General features: G+C 37.6%; 1 protein-coding gene across 1 annotated transcript in view; it reads right to left on the minus strand.

Moving 5' to 3' along the window:
- Positions 1 to 2,694: 2,694 nt before the first annotated feature.
- Positions 2,695 to 21,038, minus strand: part of cpda (carboxypeptidase D, a) — an 83,916-nt gene continuing 65,572 nt past the window's right edge. Inside the window, exons 16-21 of the mRNA XM_028806904.2 lie at positions 20,717 to 20,812; positions 20,447 to 20,511; positions 14,801 to 14,932; positions 12,227 to 12,412; positions 9,458 to 9,560; positions 2,695 to 4,567 (exon numbers count right to left, since the gene is read on the minus strand). Of these exons, the coding sequence (XP_028662737.1) occupies positions 4,338 to 4,567; positions 9,458 to 9,560; positions 12,227 to 12,412; positions 14,801 to 14,932; positions 20,447 to 20,511; positions 20,717 to 20,812 (812 nt within the window). The 3' untranslated portion in view covers positions 2,695 to 4,337. The remainder of the gene's footprint in view (positions 4,568 to 9,457; positions 9,561 to 12,226; positions 12,413 to 14,800; positions 14,933 to 20,446; positions 20,512 to 20,716; positions 20,813 to 21,038) is intronic.

Below are 21,038 nucleotides of genomic sequence, written 5' to 3' on the forward strand. Positions count from 1 at the left end.
TGGTGTAATGAATTTACTGAATAATGTTCTAGCCACATCAATAATCTTCTAGCTTCTCCTCGTTTTTATCTTCATTAAATGCAGAATGGACAGCTAAGTGCACCAGATCTGTTTCAAAATAACAGCAGTACGTGCAGCAAAACAGAAGTGGACGTTAGTTGTTGCAGCAGAACATACCCGATCAGCCACAATGTTAAGAGCACTGACAAGTGAAGTGAATATCATTGATTATCTAATTACAACAGCACCCGTCAAGGGGTTAGATACATTAGAAGGTAATGTGTTGAAAACAGGAAAAATAGGCAAGCAGAAGCATCTGAGCAACTTTGACACAATCTAAATTGTGATGGCCAGACACCATCTAGGTCAGAGAATCTCCAAAATGGCAGGTCTTGTGGGGGTGTTCCTGGTATACATGGGTGCCCAAGTGTCATTGATGCACTTGAGAAGTAAAGGCTAGCCCGTCTAGTCTGATCCCACAGAAGAACTGCTGCAGCACAAATTGCCATAAGAGATAGGTGTCAGCACACAGTGCATCACAGCGTGCTGTGTATAGGGCTGCATAGCCACAGACCAGTCCGAGTGCCCATGCTGACCCCTGTCCACCACCGAAATGCCTACAATGGGCACATGAGCATCGGAACTGGACCATGGAGCAATGGAAGAAGGTGGCCTGGTCTGATGAATCATACACTGGCCACCCAAATGATATTAAAGAAAATATGTTTTATTTATGGTTTTAACTTTGCAGCTGATCAGTGTATAATTCTACATTTTGTGTCATCTGATGAATGTTGTTGAATGATGAACGTAAGAACTACTAATAAGAATCAAGTAGCAAACTGATAATAAATGTTTAGGAACTTTCAAGTATATGTTTTATTATATTGTCATTGTGTTTAACTTCATTTTCATGTTTTTCAAATAATAAGTCATGTTTGTTTTTCAGAGAAATACATGAATCTGAGTCACTTGAAGGTCTTCTACTCAAAGATCATGAAAAGTACCGTTACTGTTGAGTATAATTTAAAAAAAAAAAGTACTTTTACTATTCAAAATCTCAACATCGTTTCCTTAAAAAAAACAAACAATCTTTTCTTGATTTCTCTTTAATATCAAAAACAAAAAAGTAAGTTTGAAAATGCAGACTGCTTAGTGACTACCATGTACTATATTTTATAAATTTTCTAAATGAGTGGTACGTAATCTGTGATTTTTTTCAGTATTGTTATTTAATGTTATTGCTGTATGACATACAGACAGAACAGAAAAGAGCAGAGGAATTGCTGCTTGGCTAAGTGCAGCCATTTATTTTCTAAACCCAGTTACTGTACTACTGTATTCTAGGACCCTGTAGCGTAAATTAGCAGCATCAGGTCGAAGCCAACCCTGTTTTTGAAATTTAGGAGGAAAGCCCATGCAAGCTTTTTTTTTTAAAAAAAGAAACTGTTTGATAATGAATTTTTAAAATTAAGCCCACTTATTTCTGCATTTCAGAAAAAGTAATGACTGTATATACAGCTAATGGATGCCTATAAAAACATCAAAATGACAAGATCAAAATTAATTCATACATACAGTACATACAAGTATGCACATGCATTCTCCAACCCACCCACTCCATTTCACTACTGCATGGGGTCCGCGCCTCTCTCAGGTGCACTGAACACAATGCAAGAACACTGAATGAGGTGCCAGTCCATCACAGCAAAATTCAAAATAAAAAATATCAAATAAAATTTTATTTAAAACCAAAATACAAGGGAGAACACAACATATCAAAAGAAAATACAAAATACCCTGCAGCTTCATTTTGCTCAAATATACTGAATGTTGCATGTCCATTAAGTAGGGTTTCTTTCTCTATCACACACTTTTCAAAACACCATTATTAGTTACCACATTGTTTTTTAAATTATTTGTACTTATTTCATTGAAGCGCCAGTCTTTTTCACTTTGCCATCAGGAAAACACAAAAAGGACAAGTTTATGATAATAGCTAATTAACATTCTTTGTAACAATCCAGTGCTACATCTCCTCCTTTAAATGTTTGTTATACTGTTTCAGTGGTAAAGACTACAGAATCACAAACAAATTATAAAATTTCTGTAATCTTGAAGAGAACGTGGTGTTGCCTTGGACATATCCTGTTTCCTTCTCTATTGATTTGAATGTCTATCTTTTCTAACAGTGTGTGCCAAATGTATTTAATGCTCAGTTTAGAAAACAAATTCCCCTGGGGACAAATAAAGTTCTGTCTGTCTATCAATCAATCAATCATGTTCAACTGCTCATTTTGTGATATGTTACACAGAAATTGTGTATTTTTTCCAACAGCACATCTTTTCTTTCTTGTCTCTTTTTCTTAAATTCTGGGGTGCCTTCATTTTGGGTAGCATGTCTCCTAAGCAGTACTATGCAATTTATCTAACAATTTTGTAGCAACAGAGATAATAGCAATCTTTCAAAACATACAATTTTTACAGTAAATAACAGTTTTATTATTAAGGCAATAGATAGATAGATAGATAGATAGATAGATACTTTATCTATCTATCTATCTATCTATCTATCTATCTATTGCCTTAATAATAAAATAGCATGGCTTGCTACTTCTGGATAACTGTATCCTATTCTTAAGGAGAAGGCAATTTTTTCTTTTAACCGACCCAGTTTTTTACATCAACTTCTTGTTTCCCATTTTCTCTGGCTCTGTGAAGAGACAGAACTAACCTCTACGATGAATCTTAAAAGTCAGTACCATTAACAAATGAATTCTGCCATTCTGATTTAGTCATTTAGTGATTTGTGGATAGAAATAAATTAGTCGTCATAAAGAGGTTCAATTCCAAATTTTATAATTTAAAAATGATAAAATATTTACAAAGCAATGAGAAAAATTCAAAATCTTTACTTCAAAAGTTCATTTAAAATTAAAGAAAAATTCATGAAAATACAGGGAAACTTTTTCATATATAAATGTGGAATAGAAATGTTTTTGGGTCTAGAAATCTCAGAGTAAAATCTTACACAGTATAGCATAATATCAGCATCAATGCAACAGACATAATGTTTCCAGGCTGCTGGTGAAAAGAAGCTGCAGGTTTCCTTCTACACCGGGGATGAAAAATGGAAAGCTTATAGATCTCAGAGTTTACATGAGATGCTTTGAAAATCTGAAGCAAATTAAAAGTTGTGCAGTAGATAATAATTAACATTCATAACAAAATGTTCATCTTCAGTAGCCTTCTAGTTAAACAGGTATGTTTATTCTCCAGGTGACAGAAGTGATGTCACAAAGATTAGTGTCCCACTGGAACAGGCACAAAATATCAGATTTGTACTTAAACACTCCATGTTTTCCAATCAAAAATCATCTAGATTCTTAGCAATATCATATTTTGATGTCATTTTGATATGAAATCTTGTGCAAAACTGCGCTAATGATAAAATCTCCTTGCATGTTATTGTTTTATGGTAAAAAAGTGACAAAATTAATCACCTTCAGCGTGGGCAGGGCAGGCAAGATACTTTTATTTGATGCCTCATGATCTGATCCATCATTTCATTTTGGACGCTGGGAACTCAAGTGTGGGGAACACAGAGAAGATAGTTCAGCTATGCATCTTCCAGTTAATCAGGCAACTACAAAATTCCCCCAACACCCTGCCAAGTGAAGTATTACATAAATGTTCTCATTACGAACATCTTAAAAAAAGAACATGTATTGTGCCTTAAAATGGGCACTTTTGTAAAAATGTTCCACTTGAGCATTTCAGCACTATATTACAAATACAATGCCTTCAATATTTATTCCTTGATCTGCTCTTAGTAAGAACAGAGATTAATGTATATAAATATGTCTTTTTCACATGATATAATGAAGCAAGTGCTGGAAAAAGCCACCCTCTATCACTCCCATTTTGTCATATACATATAAAAAACACAAACCTCCTCTATCAGCCGATGCAGCCATAAAATGCTCACTGAAGTAATCCATTTTCATTGAAGGGATAAAGATGAAAAATGTGATTGATTAAACTCCTGCAGTTCCTGTGTGTATTACTACAGTTGTATAGATTATAAAGTCACACACAAATCAAAATGTGTGTGTGTATTCAACGTTTGGCTCTTTTTCGCTCGTTGGATAAGGTTCTCTTTTTCCAGTTACCGAAGGCAATATGTAAATTAACACTTCAATTCTCTAGATCCTGAATATCCACTTTGAAAAGAGATGTTTCCATCTCTGTAACACCTGTCCACTTGTCACAAAAACATACACCTGGAAAATGCAGCATATGTGTTCAATGCCACACTGTTTAAAGGGTATTGGGTCTTAATTGTGTTTGTTGATGTACAGTGTTTCTTCATCACTTTCAGATTCATCTTGGAACTCATGACTCAACAGAGACTTTTTGGAGCCAATAGAGGCGAGTCGAACCTCATCATCATACTCGTCTCGATGCTGGCGTAATCTGTGGAAGCCATCCTTCTGCCTGTTTGATTTGGCTGAACACACACACCAGATTATACATGCTGTAATGATGAGTGCAGTCATTGAAGCCCCTGGAAAAAAAAATAACTGTCAAGATACAGTCTTTCTTAACATTAAAAAATTCCCTTGTTTACTACTGGTTTGTTTGGTGGAACCATATTTAAACACAAAGGTCCTTAATTTTTCCCTTGTTAAAAAACAGACTTTAATGGCTGTCCTTCAAAGATATTAGTACCACGCAAATAGTAAATAGGAGTCAACAAATGTCAATGTGACTGTGCGTTGACAGTTACTGGATGAGAAGTTTGACAAGAAATTGAAAGATACATGGTTTGTGATGTATATCACTTCTAAAATAAAGTCTCGTAAATTACAGACTAGCCCTGCACATTTGCTAATGACATACACTCATGACATTTGGCATTATTTACTACGAGCTACGTTACATGTCAAAGACAGGTAACTAAAAATATATAAAAATGTGTTATGTCTTGCTCTACGTGTACCTTCAGCGCCTTTACTCAGTATCCTCATATACCTGAACGTCTCTTCTCTGGTGCGCCCTCCGTCAAGCCTGGAGTTTAAGGATTGACTATGTCTGTCGATTGACCCATGGGATGTGTTGGTTTAAGAGAGAAGCACCATGGCTGATGGACATTTTTATAATTTAGATACTGCCAATGACTTTGACCTCGTTTTGTTGGAATACTGATTGACGTTTTGATCTCCATAATGAACACCTATCATGGATTATTTATTTAAAGAAGAATGCACTGCACAATTTGCACTTTGAGGATCTGTATCTCTTGCTTGTTTGTGTCCTCATTTGCCCGGTCATGTAATCGACAATTCCGGGTTCAAGGACATTGTGGCAGCTGGAGCCAACCCGTCCATCTCAATAGCACAGTGCTGTAAACAATTTCCTGTTTTTAAATTCTAAATTGTATCCAGTTCATATATAAGTGCTTACTATAACGATTGATCCTCATCTTTTGTTGCTTTGCTGACCAGCTTCCATCCTTTCTGCAAGTGCTGCACTCTCACTTTTTTTATAGCTATTTCAATACTTGCAAGCTGAGCTTAATCAGCTGCTCTATACTTAAGAGTTCTTCAAAGATGTTGCATGCTGCCAGTCCTTGTGTGCAGCCCATCTAATGTGAAGACCTACTTGTGTAAAGACTGCAAGTCTACCTATGCGACTCTACAGAGAACAAGGACAACGTTCTAGGCAGCTAGTACTCCCCTCTCTCTTCTCTATTCCAGCTGATGGCAGTCTTTGGGGACCTGGAATCCACCAGGACAGTCCTCCTTCAACAGATTTCATTTCTCTTTTTTCCTCTTTTAATCTGACAAAGCTCCACACTTCACCAGCTCACAAAGCAGGTAAACTTCTGGACCTTGTTCTCTTACAGACTAATACAACTGTCACTCCATTACATACTTCCAAACTCCTTTTCAATTAGTTCTCCTTTACTTGCTCCTTTTCCACTACTACTCCTCCCATTGTGTCCTTCTGCCGTCACCTCTGCTCACATCTCTCTCCTGTTTTTCTTCCTTAGTCTCCTCTGCTCTCCCTCCTTTTAACCACCTGACACCAATGCTGCCACTGACACCCTATGATCATCTTTGCCCTCTTGACTGGACACTATCTGTGCTCTCTTCTCTAAGCCTGTATTTGAAAGTCTCTCCAGCCCATGACTTTCTGAAGCTCTACTCCAGTCTACAGAGAGAGATTAGGACAGCTGAAAGGAAATGCAGGAAATGAAAGGCCTAGGCTGAAATTGGAAAAGTATCATTCCCTTCAAACCTCTTTTCTTCTGCTACTACCAACGCTAAGGTAAATATCTTTCAAAACAGGATTAGAAACACCGATACATGCATTTTGTTCTCGGCTTTCAGCATTCTCCTCAATCCTCTACTGCCTCCAACCTCAATCTCCTTGACTGCTGATGAGTTTGCAGCCATTTTTTGAGAAATGATAGCTGTCATCAGCAGTCAATTCTCATCACCCCCTCCAGCCAGTCTGCTCCCTCCTGAACAAACCACAACACTTTCCTCTCTCCATCACTGATATTTCCAACCTCCTCTCTAGTTACTCGGCTACCTGTCCACTTGACCCCATCCCCTCCTATCTCCTCCAGGACATGGGATGTGAAGGGAGCTTCCTCCACACTCTTTCTCCCTCATTTGTTTCTTCTATTAAATGTGTCGTCAATACCTCACACCGCTCTTGATGCATTCTCAAGTAGGCAATTACAGTCCTGTGTCTCTACTCTCCTTCTATCCAAAACACTGGAGCATGCTGTCTCAAACCAAGTCTCTTCCTTTCTTCCACAGAACAGACTGCTTAATTATCATTCAGGCTTCAAGCAGGGCCATTCCATGGAGATGGCTCTATTTACCATTGTCAACAAGTTACAGCAGGCTAGAGCTACCACCAAGTCTTCCATCCTTATCTTTCTATGTCTCTCCCCTGCCTTCAACACAGTTAAACCCCAGATCCGCCTTACCACCGTTTCTGATATTGGCATCACTGGGACTGTCATCAGGTGGTTTGAGTACAACGTTTTGGGTAGGCCTTACCATATGTCCTGGGGTTGAGAGATGTCAAGGGATGGCCCAAGGATTGGTGCTGGGCTCTTTCCTCTTCTCTCTATACACCTCCTCACCAGGCCCTACCATCAATTCCCATGGCCTTTCTCATTAGTGCTCTCCAGAGGACAACATGGTATCAGCTAGAATCTCAGCATGCCTCACCGATATTGCAGTCTGCATGAAGGAACATCATTACTCATCTCCAGCTCAACCTGGCAAAAATGGACCTTCTTGCTATCCCAGCCCATCTGTCTATTCAGCACCCCATCTCTGTTCATTTCATTACTAACACCTGCCGAGTTGGTATGCAGCATTGGGATGGTGACCTGCTGTTGTTCAGGAACCATGTTGCTAAGTCTCTCAGTTGTCCAGTTTCACTCTATACAGATTCTGTAAAATCAGACTACACCTGACAGAGTATGCAGCACAACTCCTGGTCCAGACTTTGATCCTGTCACATCTAGACTACTGTATCTCTCTACTGGCATGAATCACCAAGCCACTGCAAGTGATTCAAAATGCAGAGGTACATCTGGTGCTCAGCCAACTGAGGTGGGCACATGTCACTTCTCTTTTAAAATTACTACATTGGCTTCCTGTAACGGAATGTATTAGGGTCAGATCCTACAGAGTAGTCAGTGGTCAGCACCTATATACAGTATATAGAGACATTTGTGATGTCCTATACTCCTTCTTTACCACTCAGGTCTACTAATGAACTGTGTGGTATCAAATCTCAGTCCAGACTCTTTACATGTGTATCTCCTGGAAGGAGGAATAAATTGCTCACCAACATTTGAAATGCTAACTCCCTCAGTGAGTTTAAGAACCATTTAAAGACTCTTTTCTTTGTTCAGTAGCTGTCTAACAGATGTTAGCTTTTAGCTTTTTGTAACCAAGGAATTGTAAGTAGCTACGGCTTGTTTTTTGTTCTGAGCTCTTCACTTATGAAGATCACTTTAGCAACATTACCTGTACAATGGCTTCCAAACAGTCCCTCAAGATTGATGCTAAGCCAGGCATGTCAAACTCACTACCATTGGTGTGCTGCTTCGACTGCCATACGTGCGTCAGCGGGCCGCACTGTAACAAATACTATTATACTATTATACAAAGTTACTGTAGCTTTCTTTCCAATACTGAAAACTTTAAAAAATGTAACACTTAAAGTTTAAAGAAAAGCAATTTATTTCCATACAATCTCCATATACAACAGCGTACAATTAGAGTTTTAGCTTCTTAGCTAGGTCCTTATATAGGAGTCTTACAGTCTGAGATCTATTTCTTTTGTCCCGACACTTGGCATCTCTTGTTAGTAACCAATTCATCAATATCAGGCTTGAAATCTTGTGCAGCTGCAACTTTTAAGAAGGATGAAAGGTGCTTGACAGTAAGTCTTGAGCGATGTGGGGTTTTGATAGCTTTCATTAACGAAAACAATTTCTCACAAATTTAAGTGCTTCCGAACATAGACAGTACTCTCAATGCCATCTTACGGATCTGCACATACAAGTGTGGCAGGTAAGCATACAAGCCTGGCACACCAACTTGGTTGAGGTCACTGTACCCTTCATACTGCAATGCAAATATTTTATTTTAAATGAAATGACAAAGACATAGGCCTATCAATTTACGCATGTTTGGCATTGTGCAGCTCAAAATTTTACTTTACTAAGTTTACTTCAAAGTTTATATTGTAAAATAAGCCGATATGCAAAAAGCCCCCTGACCTACACTAATTTTACAAACTCAAAAACACAAAAATTTGTTAATAAACTCACCAACTTCTCGCGTCCACTTCAGATCTTCAGCTGTAGTCTGCACTAACTGTTCGTTACAATACTAGCACAAAATTACATAAAACTAGAGCAAAAAAAATGTGAAAATATGTGAGCTATTACTACTCGTGATGGTCAGTTCTGCCCAGTGGCCAGTCTCAGCAGCCCAGCCAGGAGTGTAGCCTGCCAGGCTGCTGCAGCCTAGCACTTCAATTGCGATGTCTCGGCTCATTAACTTTGGTCAAGACTCGTGAGGGGGGGGGCGGGGGGGGGGTTAGGGGGTGGCAGTGTCATGCCTATGGTATTAAGAAGCTGACGCCGCAGCTGCAACTATACTAGCAGATGACATTTCCGGTACCATAATGCCATGGGAAAATGCGCTTTTGTCAGAAGGTGGAAGTAAGAAAAGTCAATAAGTAACGCCGAAGATGCAGAATGATTCAATCACAAACGATAGTAATCATTTTGTACAAGTTTAGTGGTAACTAGGATTTGTCATACGGGCCGCACAGATTTCTGTTGCAGGCTGCGTGTTTGACATGCTTGTGCTAAGCAAATACATCCAATATAAAGAGTAATAGTACAAACCTGCAGCCGCAATGACAAACTCCCTTGGAAACCCAAATACTCTATTATCCAAGTCAAATTCAAAAACAAGGGAGGTAGCAGCTTCATATAATGAAACAAAGACCTGAAAACATATAATCAAAAATGCATAATTAAGGACGTGCAGTTTCATGAGATATAAAGGAAAAACAAATACTAAGACAAAATATACTCTACATACATTGCTACTGAAGCAGAATGGTAATATCTGAGCCTATTATTAAAATACTGTATTCAAGACTTTGCATTATATATTTTGTACATACACTCATGGCCAAAAGTTTTGAAAATGACACAAATACTAATTTTCACAAAGTTTGGTGCCTCAGTTTTTTTGATGGCAATTTGCATATATTCCAGAATGTTATGAAGAGTGATCAGATGAATTACAATTAATTGCAAAGTCCCTCTTTGCCATGAAAATGAACTTAATCCCAAAACAAAACATTTTCACTGCATTTCAGCCCTGCTGACATAATTTCAGTGATCTTCTCATTAACACAGGTGAGAGTGTTGATGAGGACAAGGCTGGAGATCACTCTGTCATGCTGATTGAGTTAGAATACAGAGGTTCAACTGTTGTAAAGAAGGCTTCAGGGCACCCAAGAAAGTCCAGTCAAAACTTTTGGCCACAACTATACTAGGTGGCTCTGCCCCCTGCTCCCTTCACTCACCAACCCCTAGCGCCCGCTGTCTCGTGGCTGAGCCACTCAAAGGGCATTGGGGCTCCCCTCCATTACAGAAAGCACTTATATTTAAAGAGATGGAACATAGAAGAGTATGCGAGGCACAGGAGGAAAACAGTTTGGTCCTTAGTTATTATAGATAGAAAATCAGTTACTTGAGTATTTCACTACAAATATCTATTTTAAATACTAATGTATAATAAAACATAGTAAAAAATATAAAGAAAAAAGTAGAAGTACAAAAAAAACAGAATAAAAAGTAAATAAAAAATTAAATAACATTAGTGCTTCATCAAAAACAATATTATGAATTACTTTATCCTCTAACTTACATTATATAAACATTACTTTTTTGCATTTGTGTTCGCATATTGCTCTGGATATTTTTCTCTTTCACGTTTATTGGATGATTCTCTAAGCTCTTCATTTTTATTATATGCAGCTCTTTTTTGTTCATTTTCTTTTTTTCCACATTTACTATCAGCTCTTGCCACTGTTTTTCTATTGCAATATAAAATATGACGTTCTTAAATAGATAATTTGCTTTTCTGCCGTGCCATTATAACCAACTGCGTTGAAGGGCTAGTTAGCAGCACTGAGAGTGTCATGGGAGTGGTAAGGAGAGAGGATGTGCACAGTAGGAGTAATAACTGGGCGAGTGATGTGCAGGGGAGTGGTCAAGGTTGAATAACACGGACATGATGGAAAATAAATATAAAATCCTAAGCCTAAAAGTGCAAAAATTTTATGTGATGGTTTTATGTCACATTCCGCAAGACAAGACTTAACCAAGAGTGCCAAGAGATTTAACCACGCCCGGGGCCGGAAATAAAAGACAAAGAGTGGGACAGCGTCTGTTCAGGCTTTTAAATGTTTGAAGTGCCGCGCGAGATGCAGATCATGCGGCACGGCAGCAAAAGCAAGCCAGCAGCTGATCGAGCAAAGAGGAGGTTTTTTAAAAAAAAAAAAAAAAAAATTTCTTTCCCATTGTATCACCATTTAAGAGGGGGTTTTAGAGGAGCGACCACGTCTCCTTGGGGTGAGTTTAGCCCCCTTCTTCACAACGTGAGCGGCAGACTGGCAGCAACTGGGGGTTGGACGCCGAAGGCGCGGGGGGGCCTGCCCCCCAGTATAAAATATAAAGTCACGGATGGTGATGACCCTTAGTATACTGAAGACCAAGTTCATTATGGAAAGAGGAAGCAGGATTGTGTCATACAAGAAGTCAAAAGAACATGTGATCATATTTCACATCTCATATAAGACGCCTGACAGCCAAATGCAAGTCTTCATAGCCTATTCATCTATTGCCTGCATGAGAAGACGGAGGACTATCCCACTGCAAATGACTAATACTGATCACATGAAAGTTTTGCCTGTCTATCACACTATAATGGATCTGCAGGTTCCCCAGACAAGAAGTTCAATAACCAAGAAATAGTTACAGTACCTCTGGAGAGAGAGAGACTGAGTGTTAAGAAGATAAAGCATAACAAATTTTGTGAAGGGAATTTATCCAATCTTATTTGCTACCCATGAGAGATTACATATTTACATTTGTTAAATATTGATGATGCCATGAATGAAACACACAATTTATATTTTATTACTATATATTATTTTATAAATAAAATCTCACATCTACACAAATAATTAAGATAAACAGTCTCTCTGGAAAAGGGACAAACCATCTACTGTTTCCTTCTACAATCTACTACCTAGACAAAAGTATAGTCTAATAAGTAAAATAGACCAACTGCAAGTATTCATGCTAACATAAAATACGGAACACCGATACATATGTGGTAGATGTTTATGTGATACACTCCTGCTTCCTCCTCCTGTGGTCTAGTATTCTGTCACTGTTCACGAAAATCTGTTTAAAGTGGGGTAAGACATTGGGAGGGATCTGATAACAGGTTCAGAGAAACTTATAAGTAAAACAATCTACATTTCTTGTACCCATTTCTACTTTTAAAAGTTGCTTGTTCTTGTGAACCTACAGTACAATTTCTGGCCTGTTTCGTTTGATTTATTCTGTACAACCCTATGCCATCCTAATTACCTCTTTGTGTTGCTGTTGGAATCCATCTGCTACAGCCTCAATGCTGTGTGCTCCTGGGGCTAGTAAGGCATGGAAATAGCCTCCCTCATTGGTGTAGACCCGCATGCCACCATTCAGAACAATAATGGCTCTGGGAATTGGTTTGCCATTTTTATCAATTACCATACCACGTACTCCTTTATGCACCTGCAATAATGGAGATATTGATGAAGTCATACTTGCACATAGAATAAATTTCATACACTTAAGGCAGATTAGAGTGACTTGCAGATAAAAGCAAAGCATTCATCGGTGTAACACATAATTCAGATTAGATTAGATCAGGGATTCCCAGACTCAGTTCTGGGGACCCTCTGTGGCTGCAGGTTTTTGTTCCAACCAGATTCACAATCAGTGATAGTAACTGATCTGATTTAATTAGCTGGTCTTTTTCTCTTCTCTTATTCTACATTCAGAAAAGCACAATAGTATGATTTGTTACATTTATAAAATATTTAGAAGTATTTGTATTGTTTCAATATCTTTGAATGCTTAACTCATTTTGTTTCCTATTATTTTGACCTTTTTCTGTGTGGTCTGCTTCTTTCGTTGTATCCTAATAATGACAATTAAAAAGAAGCAGAGCATACACCTGGGTTAAACAACACTAAATGATGAAAGGCTGCAACTACTTTTAGTGTCAGCCCCCCTAATTAGTAAATAATGGATTAAATAACTATATTAATCCAATTGGGAAATTAAGAAACATAAAAAACAAGGATACAGACTCACAGAACAGATAATACAGTCAATCAATCAATCAATCAAAAAAATACATTTAACAAGCACATCAGGTGGAAGCATTGAATTGTCTGATGATAGTGGGCAACAAAGTCCCCCAGAGGAGCTCCTTAGTACACTGTCGGGGAATGAGCCTGTGGGTAAAAGTGCTCTAAGAGATTGCCTCCTGGGAGGGATGTTTCATGATGGCATTCAATTTTGCCATCATCCTCTTTTCCACAACAGCTTACAGTGTGTCCAGTGTTTGCCCTGTGATGGAGCACGCTTTCTTGATATGTTTGTTCAGGCATTGTACTTCTTTTGTGCTCATGTTGCTTCTCCAGGACACTGCAGCACGGAACACTGCACTGGCTACTATGGACTGGTAAAATATTTTCAGCAGCTTACTACACACATCAAAAGACCTGAGACTCCTTAGCAAGTACAGTCTGCTCTGGCCCTTCTTTTCTTGTATAGCACCAGTGTGTTGTCAGAACAGTTCAGTTTATTGTTTATGTGAACCCCCAGGTACTTGTAGCTCTGCACCACTTGCATGTCCTGCTCCTGAATGGTGACTGGTCTCAGAGGCTTCTTGGCATGTAGAAAATCCACCACCAGCTCTTCTGTCTTGATGCACTTCTGACAAAGTCCTCCACAACTTTTCTGTACTCTGACTCATCTCCATTATTAATGTAGCCTATTTATGGACAAGTAATCTGAAAACTTCTGTAGATGGCAAGCACTGATATTGTGCTAGAAATCTGTTGTGTAGAGGGTAAACAGGAAGGGAGACAGAACAGTTCTCTGAGGTGCTCCAGCATTACACATCACTATTCCTGATACACAGTCCCTTAGCATCTCAAACAACTGTCTGTCGGTCATGTAGTCCATGATCCAGGGGCATCATGATTCAAAGCCTTAATATAGGCATAATAGTGTTAAAAGCACTGTAAAAGTCAAAGAACATTATACTGGCTGTGGTACAGGCTTTGTCCGAATGGGAGTAAGCTCTATGGAGCATGTAGCTGAGACCATCCTCTTCACCTATATGTGTCTGATCCGTAAGGATCCAGATATTCTGAAACCAGGAGTCATGGCTGTTTTAGGATCAGCCTCTCAAAGGTCTTCATGATGGATGAAGTTGGTCAACTGTATGAAATAAAGGAAACCACAAACTCCAGGGTATATATAGTTTGAGCAAAAAATGAAGATTTGGGGATCACAGTCTTTATTAATGAATTTATTTCAGACCTAGGTCAACTAGCTGCTTTGCACCTTTATGGACAATAATAAAAAAAATCTATATAGGTGATAGCAGTGTTTGCCGCGGATCTCTTTTCTTCGGTTCATTAACTGCTGAATCCACAGACACTCTCCTGATGATACCTTAGTTTAAAATAGTTATTCATGAGGCAGTGGTTTTTATGCATCCTCTGATTTACTGGTATGCCCTCTGTTTCTAATTTTAGCTTATTGCTGCTTAGGGTTGGTTCTGAATCCCCTGGAAATCTGACTTGGGGAAATGGTAATGAAGGGGTGGTCCATTTTAATGTACTTCTTTCACAAAACAACAATTGTTAATGACAGTATATGATATTTACTCACACCTGATTACAGAATAAAAGATTATGTTTAAAACTTTCAACTCCACTTGTTATGATAAAAGTAGATACAGGGAGATACCCCCCAGTCTGTAGTTAATTTTCAAAACTGAAAGAGCTGCTTTAAAGAGACCATTTATACAATTCTTGGATTTTGTTATTTCACATGTATGACAGTGGAATGTGCACATGTAGGAAGATACAAAAAACTCACCTCAACCAACATACTCAGCAATGATTTCTTATTTTCTGACCACAGAGTAGAAAGCTTATCTGCACTGGGATAGAGGCAGCAACTTGTGTACACAGTGATCTCAGGACAATGACCAAAATCCATACTGAAATCCTGTGCAAGAAAATTAGCATACAGACAAAATAAATAGGTGGGCCACACCAAAGCAAGCAAACTTCAAAATCCACATGAAAATCCAGTTTGGTTAAAATTCTGAAAATTATTTAAACCAATCTAGAATTTAAACAAGTCTTTAATCACCTTCAAATCTGTGGAACAATAGTATTTCATTCAACCTTGTCTCAAACTCCTGTTTAATGTCTTTTGCCAAGATTTTATGCCTGTTTTATGGGCTAATAATTACCATTTTCTGATATCACCAATATTAAAAAAAGTGCAACATCACAAGTTGAAAAATCAAACTAAGAATTTAATTTCTATAAATAAATCAGAAATCAGGGGCACATACAGTTCTAAATCTTATTTAGATTACATGCCTGTCTCCCCTACCAAAATAGAGACCACAGAAAGAAAAAAAATTAATGTGAAGTAATTACAGAAATGTACTAAAATATCCAAAAGATTAACAATGGTTTAGCAAGCTTAACTGAGGAAATAGCTGTTAGATTGCCTGCCCAATTCTAAAAACTTTTACTGTATGTTTCTCATAAATTAGATTTTTTTTCTGATCTCTCTCTCTCTCTAAATATAAAAAATGCAATGCTGATTGACTGACTGAGTGACGTTTGCTTTGACTTTTTTGAGATTAAAAATTGTTATAGAAAAAATATTAGACAACCCATGTTTTTTTATTTAATATTTGTCAAAAATAATGCTGTAGCAAGTGGGCTATTTTAAGGCACCCCATCTTTTTCTGCTCAGTGCAGACAAGTGTGGCTGCCAGTTCAATGCCACTAGCACAACAGCACAGATGTACATGGTGCCAGTCAACCAATTAGGTGACAATGGTGAGTACTATGCACGCACTTAACACAGAGGACCCCACCCTTATCTTCATTTTTTTTATACCATAAACTCCATGTGTAGACTTGGCAACCCCCCAACCAATGGTTTGCATGTGCAGAAAGAACACTGTCATCAAAATTTCACCAAAAGTACCAAAAATACCAACACCTACACTGACTGTACATATAGTTCACAATATTATTTTTTATGTTTGCGATCCAATTCATTCTTCACAATCTATACACCAAATACTAAAATGCATACATTGTGTATTGAAACAAACACACCGTATACTGAAACACACACATTATACAGTGATATTTTTACTCATGGGCGGCACGGTGGCACAGCAGTAGCGCTGCTGCCTCGCAGTTAGGAGACATGGGTTCGCTTCCCAGGTCCTCCTTGCGTGGAGTTTGCATGTTCTCCCCGTGTCTGCGTGAGTTTCCTCCGGGTGATCTGGTTTCCTCCCACAGTCCAAAGACATGCAGGTTAGGTGTATTGGCGAACCTAAATTGTCCCTAGTGTGTGCTTGGTGTGTGCCCTGCGGTGGGCTGGCGCCCTGTCCGGAGTTTGTTTCCTGCCTTGCACCCTGTGTTGGCTGGGATTGGCTCCAGCAGATCCCTGTGACCCTGTAGTTAGAATATAGCGGGTTGGATAATGGATGGATTTTTATTCATAAACAATATACTGAATTGCATACACTGTGCACTGAAACACATACACAATACGTTGTGCTAATAAATAGTCAATGAAATTTATTCACACTGGCAGTGTTTTGTTTTGTTGCAAACAATACATACAATGTGTATTGGTATTTAGTCTCATATATTATATACAAACATTTATTGACTTGAGTGTAACAGACTGGAACAGCTACAGAGCCAAAAAAAAGAAAAAAAAGGTTGTGAATTTGTGTGTTTTATACTGTAAAATATATGCCGAGCAATATCTAGGCGTGAAAATCTCATGACACATATTATTGTTCTCATAACACTTAAAAATCTGTCCAAAGATATTTTATAGATACGCAGATTCCATTAAACACAGATTTATATTCCGTTGTTTTTTTACATGTAATTCCTTTCTCAAAAGTACTTCATTCAATTCCTGGGGTCTGTTCCAGAAAACAGGATTAGTGTGAAATCTGGTTAAAGTAAATTAGAATTCAAAGGAAATCAGGGCAAATTCCATTCTAGAAAACCTGCATCTATCAAAACCTATGTTTCAGGAATAAATTAAGCCAGACCTATATGATCCTTTGCCACTGTGGCAACCAATGCTCTGAAACTAACCTGCAAATAGCATGTTTAATGTTAAGAATTAAGACTTTGAGGTCGCAATAATTAAGGGTCAGAGCATCCAATCATAAGATCACAAGTTGTAAATGAGCCTGTCAGAAATTCTGATCCTAGCAGCACTATTAAAAAGCAGAAAATAATGACAAAATGTCGAAAATGTTGTTCTCCTTCCTGAACAACAATTGACGTATACGCATAAATACTCCTTCTCTAAACTCTGCACAGAAAATTACAATTGGACACCTATAAAACATTCTGGCATCGCCAAAGATGTTTCCACATGAACGTTACTATTTTACATCCGAGGTTTTAATATATCTGAGCAAACCTCTAAAACATGACATGTTCAGTGTCACATACTGTGGCTTTGAGCTGACCATGATGCAAATCATGGACATTTGCCTTTGTTTCTTTTTCTTTTTTTTTGTAATGTGTAGTTTTCCTCACAATATTGGATATGCCACACATATTGGCAAACAATTGCAAAAGTATGCCTACCTTTGAAGTTATGTCTCACAGAGATATTGGCGATTTTTATGACACAGAAATAAATAAACACTATCAAAGATGAACTCCACTGAGTCACAGGTAGGATAACTGAATTTAAACTACTGTGATACTTCTAAACAATAATAATGGATTAAAGAGAATGGTGTAACAGGCTGCTGCATTCATCCCTTCTGTGGAGTTGCTTGCCTTTTAAAGAAATGCCTCTAAAGACTCATCAGTGGAAACCTATACCTAATATACTTATTAATGCAGTTTTGATTTGGAGTTTTGTAATGGAATAAGGCAACAATATTACTTCTGCATTGTACTGTAGTTCAATTTGGCTGATGGCTTTCATGAATTAAGTATACAGTGCATCTGGAAAGTATTCACAGCGCATCACTTTTTCCACATTTTGTTATGTTACAGCCTTATTCCAAAATGGATTAAATTCATTTTTTTTCCTCAGAATTCTACACACAACACCCCATAATGACAACGTGAAAAAATTTACTTGAGGTTTTTGCAAATTTATTAAAAATAAAAAAATGGAGAAAGCACATGTACATAAGTATTCACAGCCTTTGCCATGAAGCTCAAAATTGAGCTCAGGTGCATCCTGTTTCCCCTGATCATCCTTGAGATGTTTCTGCAGCTTAATTGGAGTCCACCTGTGGTAAATTAAGTTGAATGGACATGATTTGGAAAGGCACACACCTGTCTATATAAGGTCATGATGCATTGTGAATTTAAACCTGCTGAAAAGTAGTGTGGCATATCATGTAAACCATCATTCCCAGTTGTGTAATTCAGTCTCCTCAAAGTAACAATATTGAGCAAATGAAGTTATGTTCTCTGAATTAAAGTTGTGAGTAAACCTCCTACTGCATTCTTCCACTTGAACAAGGTAAGACAGTGTGCTAGAAATGTACTGTAAATTATCACAAGAGAATGTTCATTAGGCAGTAATGTCCGACTTGGCATCACCTCTAAGATTGCTGATAGAGCCCTAGGGGATATTGTGAATGAATTTTATTCCAATAGTGTCAAAGCAAAGGACATTTCCAAAATATGTCACGTAGTGAAACACTTTCCTAACAACATTGCTTATAAGTAGAGTTTTGACCCGGTTACATTTTACAGCGTCTGAAGCAATAGAGATGTATTTGATGCACAATTCTGAGTTGAGTTAGACCATTTTTGAAAAGATAGTGGTAAGACTATATTTTGTCTAGATTCATTAAAACTTAATTACTGTAAATGGACTTGTTCCTAAAATTGGTTCAGCTCAATTACAGGTTAACTCTTTTGAAATCACTGGTGTAATTGTGAGATCTTTACAACAACTAGAAAGTATGATAGTTGTGTCAAACATATGGAAGGAATGTTAGGAAAGCTGGCCAGGTGTCTTTTACAATGGCTATATTCAAACAGCTATGTTTTCATTTAAAAATAACAATTGTAAATCAAAATGATTTCCGTCTGTAGCGTTTTCACATCATTTACGAAAATATCTTGTTCCACATTAAAATGACCAAAAACATATATGACACAGATGTTCGCTTGGAGTAGGAATATGCATATTGGCAGAAAAAGGGGTGACGGGGTAAGGGGTAATAACCCTTTCCAGCCATGGCACATATCACAAAGCCGGTGAATTATTTGCATTTTGTGCATATAAGTGTTCATTCAAGCTGTACAAAATTCAATTTAGATGTATACTGGTAAAGCAACACAAATTCAAGTTGTACAAAATTCAATTTAGATGTATACTGGTAAAGTAACACAACAAGGGTCATGCAAAGCAATTCCTCTGTGTCTGATATGTTGGAATATGGTTTTCTTCCATGAGTTGTGATCAATCAGGGAATCAGACTCGATAGTAAGCAGGATCCAATCAGGGAAAGGCCATGTAATAGGTGCACTTTTGCCTGTACACAATGCAATTCAGTTTTCAGCAAAGTATACAGCTCAGAAGATGGTTTTCAAAAGTCTTCATTTATGGGGGTTGAAAACACTGGGACAGTGTGTAAAAAAGGTGAAAACAGAGACTAATGTCTAAGTTTTTAAATGAAAAATGTGTTAGTGTGGACGTGCCGAAGTCTATTAACTGGCAATAAGCAAAAGAAAGGGTTGTTGTTCAAAGTATACAAACACATATGCTGTCAATACACACATGACAAAAGTCCCAATACTAAACTTATTCCAAGGATTAAATAATGTGAACTTTAGAGATGGTGAAGTTTACAATCATCTTGTAAGAATTAAATTGACAGTAGCACCTCACGGACTCCTATACTTGTAATACATTCAAAGGGTGTACTGAATCACTTGATTTCTATTTACTCAGCTGTATGCATTTACAACCCAGTAATAAAATTAAACTGCATACTGCCATGAATCCCCCAGGTTAATACCTTATAAGGATTATATTTTTAAACATGTTTTTTGTAATTAGGATTAAGAAGGTGAACGTGGTTCTGTGGGCTTGAACTTCATTTCCCACCTCATTTAATGTCTGTTTTTCCTTTCCTGATTCCTGCTGTTCTAGGAGTTAAATGTAATCAGAGTTTTGGCATTGTTGTTTTCATGTGCTTAATTAAGACCATGGTTAATGGCTCATACAATTATTTCTAATGAAGTAGTATACAGGTTTACATTTTAGCAAGCATTCAGCCTTTCTCACAGCAATCTAAGACCTATCTCATGTTTTTACTCAATGTGAATACAAATATAAACCCGAGAGTGATAATAAAATTTGAAAAAAATTGCTCTGCCCTCTGACATGATATCAGAAGTTTGTTTTACAGCAGAAATTAGAGAGAGGCATAAAGATTTCTACTGTAAAAATTAGCCATGATCTAAATCTCACCTTCATGCTGCCCAAGTGACTGTGCCACTCTGCCCCACGTAACACACCTCTGGGGATATTTTCATCTGCAAATAATAGCAAAAATAAATTAGCCTCCATTTTCCAACAAGTCAAGGAGAAAGTCAAACTTCCAAGCCCTGAACATTTAAAAAGTATTGTATATAATATAGCCCTGTCTTATCAACTATATTTTGAAATAGACGGTACAAGTTCTTTGCGGTGGTAGAGTTTTATAGACATATAGAAATGGAGTTTGGAAAATTAACTTACCTGCATTATTTGTACAACCAGGATGTCCAAGGTGCATAGTAGGATGGTTATTGGCATACACAGTAGCCAAATGTTTCAGTGTATCCTCATTCCCAACTATAAATGACATAATTAAAATAAACTTCTAAATAGGGAAAACAGACTTGACACAGTACAATTAAACTACTTTATAAAAAATAGTACTCAAAATTTAGTCATTCTGTGACATATACATTTTTACAGTGCACGTTAATTGGTTCATTGATACTAAAGTTAACAGTGAAAGCAAATTTGACAATTTATACTTTTATTATTCGATTTACTGTAATCATTATGTCAGTTC

The sequence above is a fragment of the Erpetoichthys calabaricus genome, chromosome 8 (assembly GCF_900747795.2).
Source record: "Erpetoichthys calabaricus chromosome 8, fErpCal1.3, whole genome shotgun sequence".
In the NCBI taxonomy this organism is placed as follows: domain Eukaryota; kingdom Metazoa; phylum Chordata; class Cladistia; order Polypteriformes; family Polypteridae; genus Erpetoichthys; species Erpetoichthys calabaricus.